Source organism: Phaethon aethereus (assembly GCF_964289735.1).
Source record: "Phaethon aethereus genome assembly, chromosome: 11".
Classification (NCBI taxonomy): Eukaryota; Metazoa; Chordata; class Aves; order Phaethontiformes; family Phaethontidae; genus Phaethon; species Phaethon aethereus.
Window position 1 is genome coordinate 22,470,201 of NC_138587.1, and position 22,905 is coordinate 22,493,105.

The 22,905-nt window shown below is 41.0% G+C and overlaps 1 protein-coding gene across 1 annotated transcript in view; it reads right to left on the reverse strand.

Annotated features, from left to right (window-relative positions):
• Nucleotides 1-10,848: 10,848 nt before the first annotated feature.
• The window catches only part of EFCC1 (EF-hand and coiled-coil domain containing 1), a 53,141-nt gene continuing 41,084 nt past the window's right edge, over nucleotides 10,849-22,905 (reverse strand). The window contains exons 5-8 of the mRNA XM_082004865.1: nucleotides 22,453-22,618; nucleotides 15,254-15,412; nucleotides 12,852-12,921; nucleotides 10,849-11,248 (exon numbers count right to left, since the gene is read on the reverse strand). Of these exons, the coding sequence (XP_081860991.1) occupies nucleotides 11,115-11,248; nucleotides 12,852-12,921; nucleotides 15,254-15,412; nucleotides 22,453-22,618 (529 nt within the window). The 3' untranslated portion in view covers nucleotides 10,849-11,114. The remainder of the gene's footprint in view (nucleotides 11,249-12,851; nucleotides 12,922-15,253; nucleotides 15,413-22,452; nucleotides 22,619-22,905) is intronic.

The following is a 22,905-nucleotide window of genomic DNA, read 5'->3' on the forward strand; positions in this document are numbered from 1 at the left end:
TAGAGACTTCACGTACTGGGTCCTCGTCACTTTCTGGAAGGAAGAGCTGCTAACATAGATGTCCTGACCAAATTCTTTTTATCTTAATACGCTATGTAGTATCCATAGTGTGAGGTAGTTTCTATTTCTCCTCTCAAATTATTATGTAGCATTTCCATTAAATAGCTACCCATTTCACCTTAAACATGGGTGAATAATCCTTAGCGTTACTCCTCCCATCCCACAGAACCACCGCCAGGCCGCATTGTTGGGGAACCCCCGGCACTGCCGCTGGCCAAGGGGCTGCAGCGCGGCCGCGCTCTCCTGCACTCGGCTTGTCCCCTTCCGCCTCTCTTCTGCTTGCTTACAATCTATGAAGTTGTTTAAAGGTCACTCTGCTGGAATTGTTCTTCAGCGCAGCATACAGTGCATTGGTTTTCCACATTTCTAAGACTCCCTACGCCTGCTGTGAGCTCTCAATTTCCATAGTGATGCGCTGAGCAATCGTTACCATGTGCAGGACTAATTTCACATTCTAGGTAGGGCACACTCGCTTGCCAGACTGGATTTTTTATAGTGTCAGGTCTGTTGAAATGGCTACATTATTTTCTCCTCTACTGTCTGGTACTGTTGCTTTTTTACCTCTTTTTGTTTTGTTGGATCTTTCTGAACAGAAATCAAAATTTCCCTTCCCTATTATTCAAGCCTGAAAATTTTTTAACAACTGCAAACAAATTATATCCTTTTCACCCAAGCGGAGATATCTGTTACGTTGTCCCAACTTCCTGCTGCCCCTGAAGTGGGATGCCCCCAAAGCCCCTGCCCCGGGCACACGCATGTACACTCACAACCTCACCGCTCTTTTGCGGTAGTTGGGACTAACCCCGGTGCACTGAGGATGCCAGTTAGATCGGGTGGGAACTGATGACCCTAGAGTTCTTTCCCATCTTCTCCTGAGATATTTAGAGGGATAAACAAGTTCTCCAGCACCTCAGCCAAAAGCAGTCATGGAGGATTACTGTGGCCTAAAACACTCCCTGCAGGAGCCCACTCAGGATTTTTTTACTAGTACTGTGCACACCTGTAACGTGGATAGGACTTCTCAGTGTGTCCAGCAGTGCTCCGAGTAGGCCAAGTGAGAAGTTTCGATCTGTGCGTAGTAAAAAACATGCTCTGGATGAGTAGCGTAAAGAATAGTTCTTCATTTCAGTGAAGCTTTTTAGACTATGAGTGGCATCAGTTCACCTGGTACCTCTCTCATCAGCATTCTTAAAACTCCAAGACAATGGGCATAATGTGACTGACCTGATGACAGAGTTCTATTAATTTTGAATGTATGTATCAGTACCACCAGTTTACCAAGAAATGGCATGTGCTTGCTCTTTCTACCTTGCCTTAACTTTTCCAATGTAAATATCTTTGCTGTTATTCTCATCAAATACTGTCTGCGCATGGTATGAAAAGAAATGTTCTCTTGTTCTTGCATATCCGGTGTTTACTTCAGTCAGAGAAATAAGTGAAGATGGACTGGGGAAACACAATTAGACAGGGAGATTTCACTCAGGAGGAGCCAACTTCCCATGTGACTTATTGTGAAGATGGTAGGAGTTTTACGGGTTGGTTCATAATACTGTACGCACTTTAGAGCAAAAAGATAAATGAGAGTTTTATTAGAACCAAGCAGTGAAAGTAAAGCACAGGTAGGTGCCCTTGATCAGGCAATGTAGAAACTGTTTATTGGGAAATATCCTTTGTATTCTCCCAGTGCAAAAGATAAGGTCAAAGGAAATGGTGAATACCGGAGGACCTGGAACTGAGAAAGGGTAGAGTCAAGTGAATGACTAAGTGTGTGCTCTAGATGCAGGTGAATAGGAATTTATCATTACATTGGCACTGATGGTTAGACAGAACAAATACGAACATGCAATGCTCAAATTGTTTGAATAGCAAAATTACGTTGTGTTTAATTATAGTGGGGGTGTGTGTAAACACAGCATACCAATTGCTAAGGATGTTTTCTGAATCATTCTGAATCATTTATTACTATGAAAAATTAAACTTGAATCTGAATGACTTGTCTTTTATGGTTCAGTTTTTTTCTCATAATTGTGTAAAATGCTTCCAAAGACCTTTCTGGGCATCTATTTAGCACTCTTGCACCATAACATAGTTGTAGTAGGGCCATTAAGTGACTTGTCAGCAATCCTGTGTCCATAACTGCTGTGATTTTTATGGAAATTTTTATGTGGTATTGGCTGGACAAGCAGTGATAGGGAAGAAAGAAAGGAAAATGTGACTTGGCGTTTGCTGTTTGCTTGTGTGACAGTTTATGAGTCAGTCAAAGGCTAAACTACAATTCCACTATCCTTCAAAGATCTCCAACTGTTTATTTTCAGCAGGAGTTACGACCGCGTCTCCATAATGTTATCATTCAACAGCAGATGCACCTTTAAAACTATTTACAGGGTTTGTTTGTCTGTGCAGGAATGAAGTGAATCTGGAGTCTGTAACAAGGAATTTCCAAAGATTTAATACAAATTGCTGGAGTTAGTTCTTTCCATTTTTAGTAGCAGTAGTATATGGGCCTATATGTTGATTTTTTTTTTTTAAAAGTCTGTTTCTGCTTATAAGGCAATGTCAAGTATCTTGTAAGATTTGAAATGGCTTTAAAAAGTCTTACTACTTTTTACTTCTAAGCTCCCTTTTCCTTAAAAAATATAAGGAGTCTCATAAGCTTGGAGCTGCTGTTTTCTTGCATAAGCAAAAGAACAAAGAAAACCAAGGATTTTGTATTGCCAAATCTTTTAAAGGCCTCTAAATTCTAAAAGAGGTTAGGATTCCTCATGACATTGGTTGCTTTCCGTCACAAAATGAGATTTAGTTGAAGCGGCACAGTTCAATTGAACATAAACAGATGTTTTGTCAAGGGCGGGCTTTCTGCTAAGTGAGGGACACAGTTTCCTGTGTTGGGGTAGTCAGAAGCTATTCTGCTGTCACTTTGTTTTCTTGCTCTGTAATTTCTGTAATACTCTCCATGTTCATAATGGTACTAATGAAAAACACAAACTGTGGGGACCTTTGTCTCTGTACGTAAGAGACTCAGAGAATCACAGAATAGTTGAGGCTGGAGGGGACCTCTGGAGATCATCTAGTCCAACTGCCACGCTCAAACCAGGGTCAGCTGGAGCAGGTTGCTCCCATGTCCAGTTATGCTTTGAATGTCTCCAAGGCTGGAGACTCTACAACCTCTCTGGGCAACCTGTTGTAGTGTTTGACCATGCTCACAGTAAAAAACCCAGAAACTTCTTATGTTTAAATGGAATTTCTTGTATTTCTGTTTGTGCCTGTTGCCTCTTGCATGTCAATGGGTATCTGAAAAGAGATAACGTGGCTCCATTTTCATTACTACCCCCATCAGGTATGCACATTGATAAGGTTTCCCCCCAAGCCTTCTCTTCTCCAGGCTGAGCAACCTCAGCTCTCTCAGCCACCCCTTGGATGTCAGACACGCCAGTCCCTTAAACATCTTTGTGGCCCCATGCTGGACTTGCTTCAGCGGTTCTCTTGTACTGGGAGCCCAGCACTGGACCCAGCACTCCAGATGTCTCACCAGTGCTGAGCTGAGAGGAAGGATTGCTCAACCTGCTAGCAGTGCTCTGCCTAACGCAGCCCAAGATGCCGTTGCCCTTCATCTGGTTTGCGAGAGGTCACAATTCAAGTTCCTCTTGATTCAAAGGACAAACCTGAATTTCAGGTCCGCCTTTCCCTGATGACTACCTTGACTACTGGATTATTCAGACCGACGGTGTGAAAGTGGGTCTTTTCTCATTACAGTGCTGCACTTCAAGTGCAAAACCCTGTATCTTTGTATTCCTTCATGTTCCTCCCTGACGGAGTCAGTCTCTCAATGGCCTATTGAATATTTAATTATTTATAGTTAAACAGATTGTTCAAATATTTGATCATGTAACGCTCAAATTGTTTTATAGCACAATTATATTCCTCGTATGATTTATCAGTCAGTAATCTGTATTGAAACATTCCTCAGAAAAGGAGCAAGCAGGTTTTTATCCTAACCTACTATGAAATCCTTCATATTCTAGACTTTTAAAATAATAGTGATAAAAATATAGTGCTGCATTTATATGCAGTATTGAAGTAGCTTGGACTTTTCAGTTGTCTGAAAAATTGTCCTTCAACTTTTCTCTGTTCCACCTTGTTGACACGGTCTCAGTTCCACATCTGCTTGACATCCTTGTCCCTACAGGAGATAAAATAAAGCCAAGAAAACTTCACCCTCTCTTTCTACGTGTTTTAGAGAGCTTTTGCTTGTACAGTTCTTGTCAGCAGAATCTCCTGGTCCATAGTCTTAGCATTGTCAGATATGTTTTATTTCAGAGTCTCAGCCATATTTTTTTCCCTCTCTTCCTGTACTTTTTAATTGCTTGTGATCTCTGTCATGCTCTAACTCTCAAGACATTGGGAATAACTTGTACAATCAATGAAATAATAGTGTAAGTTGAGGTCAGTCTAGCATGACTTGCAACAATTTCCTTTTACCACATAGTGATTGCTACATCTACTACTCTGTTTCTCTGTTAGGGGAGAAAAAACAACAAACCCAACAGCTGCCAAAAAAGAAACCAAACGATAGCTATAAATATTAATGTCCTTCTTGAGGATTTGTGGCTGTTGGAATGGAGGACTGTGGCCTGCACATAAGCTAAAAGTCCTGCAGTGTAAGTTCAAACTTAAGTTCTTGAGAGCAACTCGTTAAAATTATCACCATAGAAGCATACAAGTAAATTTTTCAGGTTTATCAATGCAATATGGAAACTTTGATTATCTTTCTTCTTGATTCCCTTCTTAAATTCTGTTTCCTTCACAGAGTTGAACATCTTGATTCTGTACTTAAAATTATCAGGTTAGAGTGTTCACTAACAGTTGCTGTAAAAATTCAGTTTCTTCCTCCTGCATCGGTAACTCTTTGATGTTCCCTGAACAGAGCAGAATCTGCTAGGTCATTATTTCTTGCTTCTTATGTCCTGAAATATTTCTGTATTTCAGGATTTGAAATGCTTCCCGTCTCTTTTCTGTCTCTACTCAACATATTGTTGTCAGTTCAATGGCTCCTTAAGTCTGATTTTGTGACTCGAATTATTGGTTCTGTCAGGTTTATTTATACATAGCTCCAGCCAGATATGTAAAAGCAGCTCCAGCTGTGTTTTGCCTCTTGGTAGGGTCCCTCCACTGCTAATGATGTTCTCTACAGAATTAGCTTAACCCAAGCTGTTACACAGCTTGATTTACAAAATGGATGCATAGGATCAGACAATCATTTTGCTTCCCTCACTGGAAGACGCAGAGTGTAACGGCAGAGTTTGACCTGCATGGTATATACGTTCCCATCTTCATGCTGGAAGAGAGTATGTCTTTTTTTATTTGTGGCATATTATGTGCCATTACAGGAAATGTTAAGTTGGTTACTGCAGTCTTCACTGAAAAGGAGTGTGCTGTCATGGTGGAGTTGGTGATGTTTGCTCTGCGCTGTTACGTAAAGGTGACCTAGAAATGGTTTCCATGGCAGTAGGATGTGCTATCCGCTGTTGATGGCAGGGCTCAGAGGAGGCCTCAGAAGGCTATTAGGTTTAAAATGCAAATACATCTGAGACCAACTTTCAGATGTCTCTCAAAACCTGGTGACATTTTTGGGTGACTATCAATCCTTTGGTAGATGAGTCAGCGGTGTGTCTCAGCCCTGGGCATGGCAGATGTTTGTTCATCAGCCATTAGCAGCCGTGCTGACTTCTCCTGTCGTCCCCAGAGCTGATCTCTGCTGGGAGGAGCTGCAGTGCTTGACAAGAAAGCAAGCAGTACTGCTGCATGTGCTGGACTAGCACTGTGAACGGGTAATGAATTTTACTTCCGAGATCAGTTTAAAAACAAAAAAGACCCTCCCATGGGTACTGCATATTCGTTGTTTAAAAACAGCATTTTTTATCTAAATGGTATATTTAGGTCGAGTTGTCTCACCCTCCATGTATTTTCTCTTTTTTTCTGTTTTTTTGGCAACTTGCAGAGGTAGAAAATCCCTCACAAAATACTGGACCTTGTCTTTATTAGAGAACTTTCTTTCCACTTGTAGTTGTGAAAAAATCAATGAGAAATAATCAGCAAAATCAGAACTATCAAACAATAAACACTTCTTCAAGTACAGAAATTATCCCTGACTATAACAGCATGCTCGGCTCCTATGACCTTTTTGCCTTGTAGTGAGGACGTGGGTGAATAGTGATAATTTTTCAATGTCATCCTACAGTCTTGTTTACTCGTTGACAAAGATAAGTTATCTCATAGTTCTTTGAGGCAGAATCATAAAACAGTCATTTATAATGTAATTTGTGTTGCGCTGGCAAAAGTACTGTTCATACAAAACACCACAGGGAATGCAGTGACTCAGTGGGCTTTTGAAGCCTACCCACTCTCACCTGAGCAAGCTGCCTGGCTCGCAGACATCACGCTGCCGATCACCCGAAATAAGTCTGTAGTGAAGATACACCCTCACTAGGAACAGCGCTTCTAGGCTCCATCCCATTAGTATGTAAAGGTGCGTTACTGCATGGTGTGTTAAATGAAGTATTTTATAAGCCTGAGATATGCTGAGCTCACTGAGTAGGCTGTGAGTTCTGAAAAACTTTCTAGTGAAGTCTAAACTAAATAAGGGCTATTTCCTTCACAAATTTGGATGGCAAAGGTACAAAGTCTGCATTTTCTGAAGCATGCATTAGTATCATGCTGAGTGAATTCTTTTTTATTTCCTAGGCGATTATTTAACTTAAACAGCTATCTGTATTCTGTGCTCCAGGTTTTGGCAACCATGCGGAAGTTTAAGCAGACCTTTGTCTACCGATTCTGACGCTCTGCTATCCTTTTGTGAGTTTCATTAGGCAAAATGTAGTTGTACTGGCAGGAGGAAAACTGGTCATGAATTGAATTTTATGTCTAACTCGCAACTTGTTCTAAAATGCCAGCTAGTATTTCCAGAATTTCCTCTGAGCCCTTTCATTCTTTTCTTTTGTTCTACTGTTAATACACTCTGGAAGTGGGTAGGGGATTAAGTCTAGGAACAGACAGTTCTTCAGCCAGACATCTGAAATGGTTACAGTTCAGAAAAACATAAGCATTTTAGGAAATAATGTCATTTAAGATGTAAGTCGCAATTCAGGGAGGTTTGCTGTAATGCAGACACCCCTCATAAGTGAAGAAGTGAGCGAGCTGCATTAAACGAAGAGATTTGCTGAGGGGAAGCTCTTCTAAGAACCTGCGTACATCAGTGCAGGTGTAGCGTCCAATACTTTCAGCCTGAAGGTGAAATACTGATTTGAAAAAAGTCAAGGGGACAAACTGGAGCTGAGCTAAGGTAAAGATGGGGAATGCTGATTCTGTCTTCCTTCTTTTCAGGGAGGAAGCTGGGCTCACGGAGGTCAAGTAGCATCCCCGAAGAAACGCATATTCAGTCTGAACAGTTGCCTGCAAAAGCCACAATTTAGGGCCACCAAACTACTGTAACAGACAGCACCATGGGAAATGGGTAAGGATGTTTCTGCTGGTGTATTACAGAAAAGCCAGAAAAGCAGAATAGAAACCAAACAGAACTCTGAAAATCCCAGCCTCTTGAAATGAAAGTGTAATTCAGGAAATAAGGACGATTCAATTTTCAATTGAATTTCACACTAAGAAACACATTCTGTAGCTTTTGTGTTATGTGGAATTATACGTAAAATTATTAAGCAAATAAGATAATGTAAATATTAAAAGTTTCAGTGTCTTAAAATCCATGAAATTATAAATCTAAGAGAAACCCTTTGGCTGGTAATGCGATGTGTCACACACATGCTGTGAATGTTTATCGTCGTTTTCTCACACCAAGCAATTCTATTGTATGCAGCACTGTTTGAAAGTCTTCCCTTCTTCTTAACAGTAAGATGGAGGCAAAGAATGAAATCTAAACAGCCTTTCGTCATTGAAATGTACCATGTAGTAGATTAATGGACAGTATCATGAAAGGGAGGAGATTTAACTGCAAGAAAATCAGCGAACTTAAACATACCGGTGCCAAGGATTTTTTCCTTCCAAAAGTGTGTACAAATGCCAGCAACCTCTTGGAGTAGCTCCGTCTGAAGACTGATTTGGTGCGAAAGTTTTGGGAATCAGTGTAACCTGTGTGACGAGTGGTCACTGCCAGATACTTTGGAGACAGCTTCAATGAAAATGAATTGGACAGTTATCGAATGACTTTATATATCAGGTGGACTTTAATTTGCTAATAGTTAATACCTCATATGAGGTGAAAAATAACGGGAGGAGGAAACTCTTCTTGAAAAATGTAACTTGTGCTGGAAGGGTGCAGACCCTCAGGTAATCTCAGTGAGAAGTATGCCAAATGATAAGTGAGGAGGGCATTGGGAGGAGAAAGTAGTTTGAAAATGAAGTGAAATTGGAAAGCTTGTTTTGTGGAAACACAGTGGAGATCAGTGGAGGAAATGTCCCAGCTTCCTTGTTAGCGCCGTTTTGCAGTTTTAATAGAAAATTAATTAATTAAGACGGTGACCGCTAAGAAAGCGAGCTTGATCACAGTTTGTGGAGATCTAGTGTTGAACTGCTAAGGCTAAGGAAATGCAAACACGTTATCTGAGCAAAGTCTGTGAGAGCTAAACTGCCAGGCTTAGGGGACATGAGCAGGAGAAAGGGAACATTCCTTGAGACTTGTAGGAGTGAGGGTTAGGAGTGCTGAGAACACTCCAGGCAGCTCATTCGAGGAAAGACTGGACACCAGTCTTAAAGTACAAAATCTGGGAGCCTGTGGGATTTATTAATTTAGCAAGATACAATTTTGCTGCTTCTTAATATCAGTGGTTAAATGCTGTTTATGTATTCACAAAAGCTTCCTTTCATCTCAACTGTTGGCATCTTCTTTAACACCAGTTTAGGTTTCCAGTGACATTTTCTGGTTTCTAATTACAGTTCAACTGCTGCTTGGATAAGCTCTGCAGTACTCGCTCGCTCAGATTATATTGCTCCTCTCCCATTGTGGCATTAGGACATCAGTTTACTTAATAGTCTAGATTTCTAGAGATACTAGAAAGTGAAGTAGAAACTTAATAGTGAAAAAGATACTAAAAGTATACAATTAGCATAACAGTCTAATACACATATATATGTGCATATAGAGAGAGTGGATACTCATTCAAATGATAAAAGAATCCTGGAGTGCATGAGGGTGTCTGTCCTCAGGTATGTACTTGCATTATAATCCTATTCCTGAAGTGTCTCGCTGGCATTTTCTCTGTTTATACATACACAGTATTCCTGGGAAAGTCTGAGAGCTGCACAAAACGTAAGCTGATACTACTTTTTGTTTTTTTAGACAATGAACCCAAGCAGGGAACTAACTTCTACTCATTTTGATTTTATCTCTTGCACATTCAGTGTGTAGTTTTTTGTAGTATAGAATATTAGCATATGGTTTAGTATGTACTAAGTAATAGTACATTATGCTTAGTATTATGCTAGTATTACATTTAGTATTAGTATACATTTTTCATTCTTACAGGGTGGATATTGCACTAGGTATATATGCCTTGTCTAATTTATCTTTATGAAAAATCTACATTAAAATTATATATCTAGTCTTAAAATCTTCCTCTGTTAAACCAGAAAAAATACCAAGTTTTTCACTATTGAACAGAGTTTGTTCCATTGTTTGCAAAACACCTTTTCTTTTCTCCTCTAAAATGAAATGAAAATATCTATTGCAAATTTTTGTTACCAACATGGCTCTAAATGCTAAGTAACGTATCACAATTTTGGATGGAGGTGTGTAAGCTGTGGTCTGTAAGCTATACAGTGTATTACGAATAGAAAGGAATAGAAATCTTCTTATTCCCCAGATTGCGTTGTGATATGGACCTTATTCCGGTATTAAAGCCATTTTCATGGGAAAAATTCATATATGCACAGTTCTGAATTGAATGGTCTTATTTAATTGCTGGCATTATAATTTCACATTCTTAAAAGATCTACAGTGCATTTTTAATAACATAAATTCAGTTGGATCATTTTAAGAACTGCTGCTTTAGTTTCTGGGTTTGATAGTTGAATGCAACAGCAAAAGCATCTTGGAAGTAACCTATTTTTTTTACTTTTTATTTTATTTTATTGCTGATTAAAATGTTTTATGGCACCATGATGAGGCCCAGCATTTTACATTCATTTGGCTGCAAGTGGGGCCTAGTGTTGGGTCTCTACAGCAGCACTGGGGGAAATTAAATGAGAGAACAAAGTTGTGCACTGCACGTGTGGTTTGCTAATGCAACAACGGCAGCTGTTGCAAAGTGAATTTTTCAGCCCTTCCTTTCCCTGAGAGCCTGGGAATGAGATTGCTTTGTACCTTTTTCAAGCAGCTACATTTAACTTTTAATGCGAAATCGAAGACTGTCGTCGGGAAAGACTGTTGCAGATTTCTAAGGCATCTCTATAATGGCAAATATTCAGCAGAGCAATAGCAAATCTAACTTGAGAGTTAAATAACGTGAATAACTGAATCAGACACACACAAACACATTTTATACATGAGCCCTCAAAACCTGCTCTACTGGCATACACCCGTGTGCGTGTTTATAATACAGTCATTTTGTCACTCGTGTGTTAAGGAAGCGATTTGCTTGCCAGTGATAACGTAGACTGCTAGAAACTGTGCCCGGCCAGTGTGTAACCAGGGCTGTAAATCTAAATAGGTCAGGTCAATGTATTTGGAGTAGTTTTTATTTGGTTAACCGGTACGGTTACAGGGCCATCATACAGGGATGGTTAGGCTTCCATCAGAGACAGACATTGCTACGTAACGCTCACATCATATCAATGCTCATTCACGTAAGGGGGACTTTGACGTTAGCTGAGGAACTGGTGCTCTTCCCAGAAGCAGCATACCTTTGATTTCATGGCTGAATTATCCCATTACTCTTCTCCATTACTGAGCTCCGTTGAATTGGCCAAATCTTACTCATTCATCGTGTGTTTGAATGGAGGAGGGCTGTTGTCCGGACGGCTGTGCGGGTTGTAGTTGGCACTGCTGCTCAGCACGAGATGACCAGTGGGTTAGACAAGGACTGGCGGCTCTGCGCCTTCTCCAGAGGCTGGCGTTGCAAGAGCTCACAGGCTGTCAGCTCGTGGTAAAGAGTATCTAGGACTTCAAATAAGCGGGCTTTTCCTTTTAAAAGAAAATTGCAAACATTATAATTTGAACAAAGACAGAAAGTTGCAGTTTAACAATCGTAACACTAGCTCTTCTCTTCATAGGTGCCATTTCAGGTAATTAACATAAAATGTCTAAATTTTGCGACTAAATAATGAATTCACGTCCCTAGGAAGATGAGTGGAACTGGGTTCAAGGACTGTTTTCTCTACTGGTTCTCTTGCTTCATTCGCTGCGCATTCCCTGAGTTCTTGCATACTTGTGTGAACAAAGACTACTTCGTATCACAATAAAGAGTTGCTAATCCAAGCATCCACTTAGTCTTGTCAAGGAGGAAGAAGATCTTTGATTACAAAGACTTGGGAAAGCTGCTTAAATCATATCAAGTGCACAGCCAGAAAATTGAAAGCAGAGAAGATGAGCTGTTTATGGCAACGGTGATGCAGAATGGACAGAGAGCTTCATAAGGTTACTTCACTTGTTGGTGTCATTTTAGGAAGCTGAGCTGTGCTGCCATTACAGAAGGAGGTGCTTTGTTTCAGCAGCATCACTTGGGGTCGGTGTTCCTGTGCAGGATAAGTAGTAGTGCCTTCTGGGCACTGTGCGCTGTGGGTACTAACAGTCTCCCCTCTCTTATTCTCACAAGGAGAATCTGACCTATGGCTCAGATACGGTTTCTCTCTGTGTTGGTGTCGTGGAGCCAACAAAGGTCTGTCTTTGCCTTCTTTTCTCTGCTTCCTCTGCAGCCATGCTGGGACAGCACAGTTTAGGTCTGGGCTGCCCGTGCCCTGAATTGCTGGCCACTAGTAACAACAAGGCTTTGAAACTGCAAAACCCAGAATGGTTTGCATGTTATTCTCCCTAAATCACTGTTAATAATATTATCCAAAATTAAACCCTTGGGCCACATCTAATATTTTATAATCTTGTCTTTGACTACCGTCTGCCTGTTAAAAGCACCTCCAGGCCATGTTCTTAGGCTTGGTACAGGAGGTTCATTTCTTGAAGGTAAATACAAATGCTCTGCTAATAGGAACAAAGTAATCAAATCTAAACCTCCAGGCTGTGGTCCCTGTATGGTTCCTACAAAGGCAGTGCTGGCACACCAGACCATTGTCAAGGGAGAGGAGTTTGCAAGTTTAATTTTCATAAGAGGAACACAAAAGGCTATTATTAGAGGAGTACAGGTTTGATCCAGTTTCTTTACAGAAATATTCTGGTTTATGTATTTGTTTGTGTTGCCGCAGAGGAATACAACACACAGTGGAATAGCAAACCTGATAAATAGGTGCCTTACATACTTGGTCATGTTTTCCACTTTCTCATGTCAACGAAGACCTACAGACATTAGTGGGATACTGAATTGCTCCCCTAAGGCCAAACTGTAATTAAAATTTGGCTAAAAAAAAGCCCTCAATGTGTTCCTGTTTCTGATGTGGCACAGACTAGAGAACATCGCTTTCTGTATGTAATCTTCTTGCATAGTACTTCTTTCTCCCTAGCCTGTCCCCCAGTTTCTGAAATATTTTTTTCCTACTCATCTGTTCATTATCTAGCGTTTTTCCCAAAAGGACACTTTTTATGCTGCTTTGTCTTTATACGTGATTTATTTTCTTACCAGGCTGGGGGTCACGGCAGGATTCCAAAGTGCTCAGTAAGATTTTCCCCAAGGCTCGCTTAGATATGTTCTTTAAAAAACAAAATAATGTTACGGCACAAATATCTTTCACCAGCTTAAATATATGCAAGAAAATCTATGTGCAGCGCATTTGTATTTGACAATTAAAATGAAACTGAATCCTGATAACGCAAGACCTGATACTTGCTTTATTTTCAAGCATTTTATTTTAGATACTGCTCAAATAATAACAGTTTGTGGAAGGCTCCAGTTCCTTAATATGGCTGGAGAAGACAAATAGCATTTATTCAGTGGAAAAAAACAGAATTTTCCAGAGTGTGTGCCTAAAGTCTAGATGGCAAGGATTGTAAGCAGGGCATGCACAACGAAAGCTTGTTCAGTGCTCTGCTAGGCCTGTGCTGAAAGGTGAACGGGCAGATTTTGTGGTGCAGTCTCAGAAGGAGGCTTCTCAGATCCAGATCCAGCTGTTCTAGGAATCACTGGGAACCACTTCGGGTAGAAACAAATTAGAAGAGATTGTATGTGTCATGTGGCAGGCCCCCTGTTAGTTATACATTGAGATGTAATAAACATTAGCCAAAGTGAAAGGGTTGTAAAAACTACTTAGGATTTGGATGGTCTTGTTCAGTGGTAGTTTTATATGAGAAATACATTGGGACATTACATAATGTGTCTGGAAAAACAAACTCTCTTAATTTGCTGTTGAGACACTAATGCATCCTTTCTGCAAGATGGTCTTGCAGTCAGTTTAATTAGCACTTAGAGCGCCGTATCCGCAGGGACAGGTTGTTCGTGTTAAAACTCCAAGCAGTGAAAGTAGGTAGAAGCTATTCTGGAAGAAAGACAATGTACCTGCCAGCAGCCCTTGCTCACTGATGTCGGTCATCTACCTGGCATCTACCTTCTGCTTGCCTGCCCCAGTGGGGACTGGGGCGTAGCGGAAAGCAGTGGGCTGGGACTACGCATGACCTCTGCCACACAGTGTGAGGTTTTAATAGTCCTAACAGAGTGTGCATTTACCTTTGGACAGCCATTGCTTTGTAGTAGATTCTGTTGCAAATGAGGTGCTTGGGGTATTTAAAACATGAATGTGAACATGCTGGGGACGTGACGCCTAAACTCCCAGTTTCTGATGAATAAGGTTTCTTTTGTCTGAAGTATATCCCATCAGGGATTTAGGGGATCCTTGCTAAACTCTACTGGGAATGCTGTAAATTATCTTGTTCGCTGAGAGCACCGCTGCCTGTGTTGGTGCTATGGGAGTTGGCATCATGGTGGTGGCAAGTTTCCAGCAATGATTAGCATTAAGTGCTATCATCACTGAGATGTGGCACACCGTGTGATGGATTGTCTCCTAATTACTTGCAATAATACAACTGACCAGTGAATGACATGTTGAAGTCTTAACACAACAGGTTATTAATTACTTGCAATAATACAACTGACCAGTGAATGACATGTTGAAGTCTTAACACAACAGGTTATTATGCTTGTTGCCAGTCATAGTCTTGGCTAGTTTAATCCTTCACTGGATTGTTTTTGATGCATGTGTCAGACTTGCAATATGAAAGCAGAATTTCCATGTCAAGTGTGAAAATAAGTTACCAAATTACGAGGTATTGCAGTTGTTCCCTATAGTCATCAGTTGCACATGAGCGTACTTCAAACAAAGTAAAATGATCATCTGAGGAAGCATATTAGGCAGAACTTTGCTGAAAATTGAGAACCCCCAGGTGTTATCAAAGAAATTAGCTCCTACAAGTCCAGTGCGACTCCCAACATACTCCACGTTCTGCAGATTATCCAATTTGCCCTTTTTTTGGCCAGCCCTTATCATTATCATTCCCAAGCAGGAGATTTAAACTTACTTTCTAAAGGACTGAACTGCTATACTGGGCACATATTTCTGGGATGTTATTACATCAGCTTTTATAAGTCCATGTTTGGATTATTTGAGTAAGAAGCATCTCAGAAAAAATACCTTCTTGATATACAGGAGGGAGTTTTATCCCTTTAACGCTGAAAGTGCCACTGTAGGATGCAATTAAACAAGGGTCCTTTTCCAGAAGGAAAAATAATCTTCTAGAATCTTTCTGATTACTAGCATTTTTGGTTTCCTTGTTTCCTCTAAAATTTTGTTTAGAGGAGAATGAGAGCTTGGAGGTCTAGATCCAAGGAGCTCTCTAGGCCTCTTAGAAAGTCAGCTATAGAGGGCTAAAAGTTTTCTGCAATCACCAGGCAGTTCCCAGGGAAAACACATGTAAAAATGTTTCCTGGTGTATAGGACTTTGTATTGAATGGAAGGTATGAACATCCTTTTTAGTTTGGAAGGGACACTATCAAAACTAGTTTTAAGTCTCTGGACTGCTTTCTTGCCATACCAAGTCTCGAAGTTGTTGAAGAAGCTGTAAAACATCCATGAGCTTTTCTTCCACCAGCGACAGCCTAACTCTCTCAGTCTCCAACATCTGCAGCTCCATCTTCAACAATTCAGTCTCCTCCACCTTTTGCTGCAATTCACCTAGCAATGGGCCTTGCATCTGGACAATGATACAGCAAATTAAAAGCACTGAAGCTTTTCACTTTCTTGCCCAATAATTGCAAAGCTGATTTTTTCCCCCTTACCTGGTAAATGTCAGTTCACTCCAGAAGATTATCTTGAAAGGAAGTACATTTCTATAATGTACTACATAAAGTGAAGAATCAGTAGTTGCTAGGAAATGCATGCTTTGCTCTTGCACATAATGACAATTCATTCAACACTTGATGCAAGCAGATCATTTAGAAATTTTAAGTACTAGCTAAACTATTTCAGTTTTCTAATCTTTTGCGTTCCTGATCACCCTTTATAAATAGTAATTAATTTGTGTGCCTTCACCAATGTGGTCATATTTTTGTCTTGCAACTCATACATATCAATCATCTGTACATTCGGTGAAACAAGAAGGTAATTAGCTCATTTCTTCTAAGTATTTTGGTTAAAAAAAAAAAAAAAAAAGATTCTGGTTCTGCAAAACACTGACATGCTTCCTCGGTGAAGAAGTGGTTTGCAGGTAAGCACAGAAAAGTCCATATTTAACAAGACTTTTGAAGACTAACAGAAATCCTGGGCAGAAGAAGTCTCCTCAGACCTGGACCTTGCAAAGCTGAGCTGACCTGTCAGTTGTCTTAGACCCCCCTGTGAAAAAATGTTTAGGATTTGAAATTCTGCTTTTCTTTCAATGCAAAAATGTAAGTGACATATTTTGAACTACAAAACTGCCAACACCATTTGCAAAAGCAAGTATCTTCACTGGTCACAGACTCAGGCCTGTTGCAGATACATGGCCAAGTTGCTAAAAAGAGCCCGAAAAGCATCCCCTGAAAAATACGTCACTTAAACATCAGTTTTGAACCTTAGAGAGCACTGACAAATTTCAGGTTTATTAGTAAACTTATTTCTTGATGGTTACTGTGCCCAGCATTCGGAAATGTTACATTTTTTGCTATTTCTTGTTGCAACCACAATCTAAATGTATTTATTAATACTACACTGAGCAACAAAAACATGTGGAGTAAATGCCAACTTTGCTGGCTCTGTTAATCCCTTTTTGTTGTCTTTTTTTATCTTTATTGCAGCTTTAGAAGTAACTAAGGAGAGAGTTGAAGTAGAAAAGTTGAAGCCTTAACATGCACACTATTTAATAGAGGTTTTTGTGGAAATTTGTCTCCTGATTAATTTTAATAGATGGGAAGGAATTTCAGTTCCCTAAAACACAAATGTCATCAGAGTGAAAAAAGAAAACAATCCCTCATGCACACTGAGCCTTCTGGACAGTCATCTTCATTTCTGACAGTGCTAAACGTATTGGTTGGCGCTTATTCCCCCGTCAGATGGAAATCAGCCTGTTCCATTAGCTCTCCACGAGCTTTGCGCTGTGAGGTGCTCCAGTTCCTCCGAGCTATACACTTAATCAGGTCCCTCTGCCAAACAATGATTTCAGCATCCCTGCCTGAACACCCCTTTTAGATGAATATACTAAGATTTTCCTGTATGGAGAGCCAGCTTTGTTACCACCAATGTGGCAGCAGTCCCACTGAGACAGAACAAATACTCTAGAGGCCGTGGGAGGTCTTCAAGGTTTTAAACATGTGGTTTCCTTTATTATATTGCAGATTGCCTCCGCATTGTAAATACCACCTGCCGTAGGTACGTGCTAAACACATGAAGTCATTATGTTCCCCTGTACAGCTGGAGCTGTGTCCTATCAAATAACAGAGAGGTAAAAAGGTCATTATTTTTAAGTGTAAAATACACTTTCCCAATATGCAATTAGACAGATGCTTGTGAAAATTCGTAATGGGTGCCCATCTCTCCTGGCCCTGCACCCTGTCAGAGCCCTGCGCCCCGAACGCATGCCACGAGTTCTCCAGAGCTGTCCAGTCTCGCGACCGGCTGCTTAATTTGTACGGCCGGCGCAGGCAATATGCTTGGCTGCGAGTGCCGCTAGTGGTATTTGGACGTGGTGTTTGCTGCTGCCTCTTTTTCCTCTTCATTTTGACTGCTCCTGCAAAGCCCTTTTGGTTTGTATTTCCTATGCTGTAGTTAGTAAACTGCTTTCCACGGCAGCTATACCTTAACAGTCACTTGGTCATACATCAGGATGGTAGTTTCCCAATGCCTTTGTTTCATTTCTACCTATGGGTATGCAGGTTTTTGGTCTTATTTTGCTTGAAGACAGTGGCTCAGTGTACCGTTAAAACATTCTCCCAGGTTGTTTTCCCTAGTTAGGTTACATTTAGCACCTGTTCTTGCCTTAATATTTGCGATAAGATAATGACGGTAGTTAAGCGTAACCTATTGTTAAAACTTAGGTACTGAGGAGGGACGGTCAGTGGTTAAGTCACAGGGCTCAGAGGAGTGGGTTTTGTTTTCAGCTGAGTCCAAGTCCCCCAGCAGAGCCTGAATTTGGACCCATGCCTTGTTTGTGAGATGGAAGCACTACCTTGCCAAAAATACCAGTTTTGAGAAGTCAGCTGCAGATAGCCAACCCTCTTATAAAAGGGTGTGAATGCCATGGGGAAAATCTTGAGCTCTGGAGTAGTGTGTACAAATGCATCTAGGACAATGAATAATTAATATGCAAAAATACCTTAATGAATGTAAGAGAACATTATTCTATTGTGTTTTCTACAAAAGTGAAGGAGACTCTCATATTAGAGCCGTTCTTACAAGCAGTGAAATGAGAAATATTTTCAAAATGGGAAGAAAACAGTAACAGAATGGCAGAATGAAGTGCTGAGCTGTTCTGTGCAGTTTATCTTTTAAACAGTTTCACTCTCAAAGGACTGGAAGGTGGCAAATGTAGCACCAGTTTTTAAGAGAAGCTGCAGAGATGATCTGAGGAACAGCAAATCACCTCAGGAGTATCAGTAATTGTCAGGCAAATTGATCGGAACTGTAATGGAGAAGAGACTTGGTGAATACATAGATGAACACGGTGAAGAATCTATTAGATTTCTTTGAAAGGGTCTGTGAATATATATGAATAATGCTAATTCCATTGATATTTGCTAAGATTCATCACCAAGGACTCAAAAAAAAAAAAAAGTAACTGCCACAGGGCAGTAGCGCAGACCCTGCCATGGAGTTACAGAGAGTAGAGCAGAGAGTGACAGACCAGGATTGAAGTGATAGACCTCCCAGTGGAGGCAGATAATCCTTAGGGTCTCACAAGGAGCTGGGTTAAGACCTGAGCTGTGGCAGCATATTTATAAATGATTTTAAAAAAAGGTGAATGTCAAGGTGTTTAAGTTTGCTCTCAATATAATTTTTTGGAGGTAATCAAAACCGGGTCCTGCACTTGGGTCACAACAGCCCCATGCAACGCTACAGGCTTGGGGAGGAGTGGCTGGAGAGCTGCCCGGCGGAAAGGGACCTGGGGGTGCCGGTCGACAGCCGGCTGAACGTGAGCCGGCAGTGTGCCCAGGTGGGCAAGGAGGCCAACAGTGTCCTGGCCTGTGTCAGCAATAGTGTGGCCAGCAGGAGTAGGGAAGTGGTTGTGCCCCTGTACTCGGCACTGGTGAGGCCGCACCTCAAACGCTGTGTTGAGTATTTTGGGCCCCTCACTACAAGAAGGACGTTGAGGTGCTGGAGCGTGTCCAGAGAAGGGCAACGGAGCTGGTGAGGGGTCTGGAGCACAAGTCTGATGAGGAGCGGCTGAGGGAACTGGGGGTGTTCAGTCTGGAGAAGAGGAGGCTGCGGGGAGCCCTCATCGCTCTCCACAGCTACCTGAAAGGGGGTTGTGGTGAGGTGGGTGTTGGTCTCTTCTCCCAAGTAACCAGCGATAGGACAAGTGGAAATGGCCTCAAGTTGCACCAAGGGAGGTTTAGATTGGATATTAGGAAAAATTTCTTTACAGAGAGAGTGGTCAGGCATTGGAACAGGCTGCCCAGGGAGGTGGTGGAGTCGCCATCACTGGAAGTGTTCAAAAAACGTGTGGACGTGGCACTTCAGGACATGGTTTAGGGGGCATGGTGGTGTTGGGTTCATGGTTGGTTGACTTAAAGGTCTTTTCCAACCTTAATGATTCTGTGAAAACTAAAGCTGCCTGTGAAGAGTTACAGCAGGAGTTCATGATACCGAATAGTTATGGGCAATAAAAGATCAGGTGAAATTCAGTGTTAATAATGCAAAGTAAGGCGCGTAGGAAAGGTACACAATGTCGTATGTATGCAGTGATGTTACACCTAGAAGAACTGTAATATCCTGAACATAGCTCAGCATTCAGCAGAGATCAGAAGGATACATATTAAGAGCTATTAGGAGAGGAACTGGGAACAAAACAGAAACTAGGATTATGCCATGAAGGGCTTGCATTTGCATAATACGCACATTTTCAGTTCTTCTCAGTCAGAAGGGTCATAGAACTTGAAAAGTACACAGAAGAGTAAAATAGACTAACGGAAGTAAGTAATGGTTTCTGTACTAAGAGGGCTGAGGCAGACTAGGAATGGTGATGAGGCAGTATTTCTGGTGGTAAAAGTCTGTAAAATTACAAGGGAAAGATCGTTTGCTCTTGCCCAAGCGCAAAAGCGACGCGACAGTTGGATGATCAGGCAGCAGATTTAAAGCTACCAGAAAGAAAATCCTCAAAACCTGTTCCTTTCTAGGTAGTATGTGGGAGTCCTTGCCCTAAGATGCCAAAAGCACCGCTAGCTTTAAAGGAAGGAAAAGTAAATTCATGGTAAATAGCTCCAATAGTGGCCATTAAACATGATACTCCGTGCAACATCCAGTTTCAGATGTGTCTGTCTCTAGTGTACTGGGAAGCAGGTGAGTAATACCAAGAGGAAAACCCTCTGTATGGTTTCTCAGTGCTTTTTTCCAAGCAACTTGCTGCTTGCCATCAGGGGCGTGGTATTAGGATGAACATTTGACCCTGCGTGGCAGGTCATAAAGTAATTGTCTCTTTAATTAAGCTGACAGTTTGTATGCAAGCTTTTGTGGAAGGTCATTGGCATTTCTTTGCAGCCCTACACTTGGCAGCATATCACTTTATTTTTAGAATTCACTCATGTTTCTCCATCTATTATCCCCAGGTCCTGACACCTTTATCACTCTGTCTCCAGTAGAAACTATTTTTAAAAGTTTGCTTGTTGGAAAGCAGAACTTTCTAGACATGACAAATTTTAGAATTCTTTTATCCCCTGGTTTTACAGTTTTAGACTGCAGCAATTATGAATTGGTATGTGAGAGTGTTGCCCTTCACTTGCCTGCTGAGTTTTTAACATATTAGCTTTGTTGTTATTGGTCTCATTTTCAGCACAGAGCAGAAAATTGGAGCATACTCCAAATAGAAGTATATAGAGCATTGTATAAGGTAGTTTTGGTAGGTCATCAGAGAAAGTGTTCTTGGTGGTTTATTTACTAAGCCAATACATGTGCTTAGAAGTTAGATGACGGAGAGCATTTCTCAGTCTTCCAGTTTGCTTTTTGTTGGTTACAGGAACGGTCACCTTTTTGAAAGGAATTACTTATTACTTGTCTGTCTGTTTTGTAGCGTCAAAAATACCTATAACTGCACACAAGATATAAATACTGGCTAAATAAAAGTAAGAGGAGTTAAGAATAAATTTCTAACAGGCTCGAAATGATTCATCCTACCGATTTTAAATTCACGTCACACTGAGTTGGCATATTCACCTCCCTGCTTGTCTTTAAATCAAGAGCAACAGACTCCATTTTTGTCCTGAGATTTTGTATTAATCTATCGATAATGCAACATTTCTGAACAAGGTGCACAGAACTAATCAGCAGAGACTAAAAAGAAGGAAATATGATACTGCAGAAGAAGATGATGAGTACCTCTGATTGGAAAAGAGAAGAGGAAAACTGAGACTACCTACAGGAAGGTAGTTACTGTGCCAGTAGTTCCCTCCTGTAGGTAAAAGAGTAATTGTAGTTTTTTACATGGACAGATGTTAAGCAATATAGAAGGAGGTCTGGGTTGCTCTAAGGAGTATTACAGCAATAAATTGTCATTGACTGCTCTAAATTGCGTAAGATGCAAGTGTGATTTTATTCTACTTTTCAATGTTTTCCTCCCAAGTAAACTCTTTCATTTAATTTAGTCAAGGGGAAAAATGATATGAAATACTGATAAAAATCACAAGATGGCAACATGCAAAGAAGTTAAATATTTTACTCTTACTTTAAATAGTTTACCAATTAATACAATCCTTCCAGGACTACTGAAATCATTGCAGTCCATTTAACAAAGGGGTATAAAATACTGAACAAGCATTAACTGAACCCTCAAGACAAAGCAGAGCAAAGCAATGCATATGATGCACTATTTTTGTTTCACAGAAAGGTTGCTAGCATTTAAATCTATGTCCATCAGTGGCCGAAGTTTGCGGTGTTTATATAGTAAGATCACATGGGACTACTAGGGTACTGCTCTGAGGCTTTTCAGTACTGTGGTGATAACCTCTGCTGAAGGAAAGTTGAACATGCTGCTAAGCTTGAGAACTAATTATTTATAAATATATCGGTTTAAGCTTGAGAACCGGCCAGAGTAAACTGGATGATTCCTCTTAAGGATTCCAAAATGGTGAGCCTCTGCATCCCCGTCAGCTGGAGGGACTTCCTGAAAAGTTATTGTGCTCCCAGAGGAGCTGGATGTCTTGGGACATGTGGAGTGTTTCATCCACAGCTGAGGAACCACTGAAGGCTGCCTATAGAAACCCTGTAGTTACTGCACAGCTCTTTGGTCTGCAGTGGTATCGATCCAAACACAGCATCAGCGAACTGCTCAAACCACTACATAAAGGGTAGTATTTGAAGAGTCTGTGTCTGACTGTGGCTGCTGTATGTCTCATCCTCCAAATAAATGGAGGTTCAGGTAGGGACCAGACTGGGAATGCAGGTGTTACAGGAAAGCACGGGACGTTTGAGCTGACAAACTACTGGCACAGCGAGAAACATCAGTAACAGAAGAGCAGAATGGCCAGAATAAAATATAAACGCATATGGGTATCAGTGCAGCTACTAAAGACACTTAACTAACTCTTTCACACTCTGCTTGGCACCCGTTACCTCTTCCATATTTGTTTCCAGTTTCTTCACTTCGTGGCCTTTGAGCTCAAGCTGTTCAGTTAGCTGTGTGATCCTCTCTGCGAGCTCCGCAGGGGCTGTGTCGTAGCCATCAGTATTGGTGGTCTCCAAGTAAGACATTAGCTTTTTCCACATTTTTTCATCACACCTATATATACACATCAAAAATAATAAAAAAGAAAAGTTAGTAAAACCTTACGATGAAGGTCTATGTAAAAGCCAGTTTTCCTGCAAAACTCTTGGCAGCACAGATCAGAATGAGCGTCCTAGCTGGCGTGGGTTAGGTGGGAATATCCAGCCTGTTGTTTTCCGTGAGCTGTAAAGGGTGGGCAAAGGGGTCTGCTGATTTTGCTGTGCAGTGTTACTGATTCTTACTGAAGCCATGGCGGCTTCAGGTCGTGAAATAACTTTGCGAAGGGCTCAGTTACTATTAAT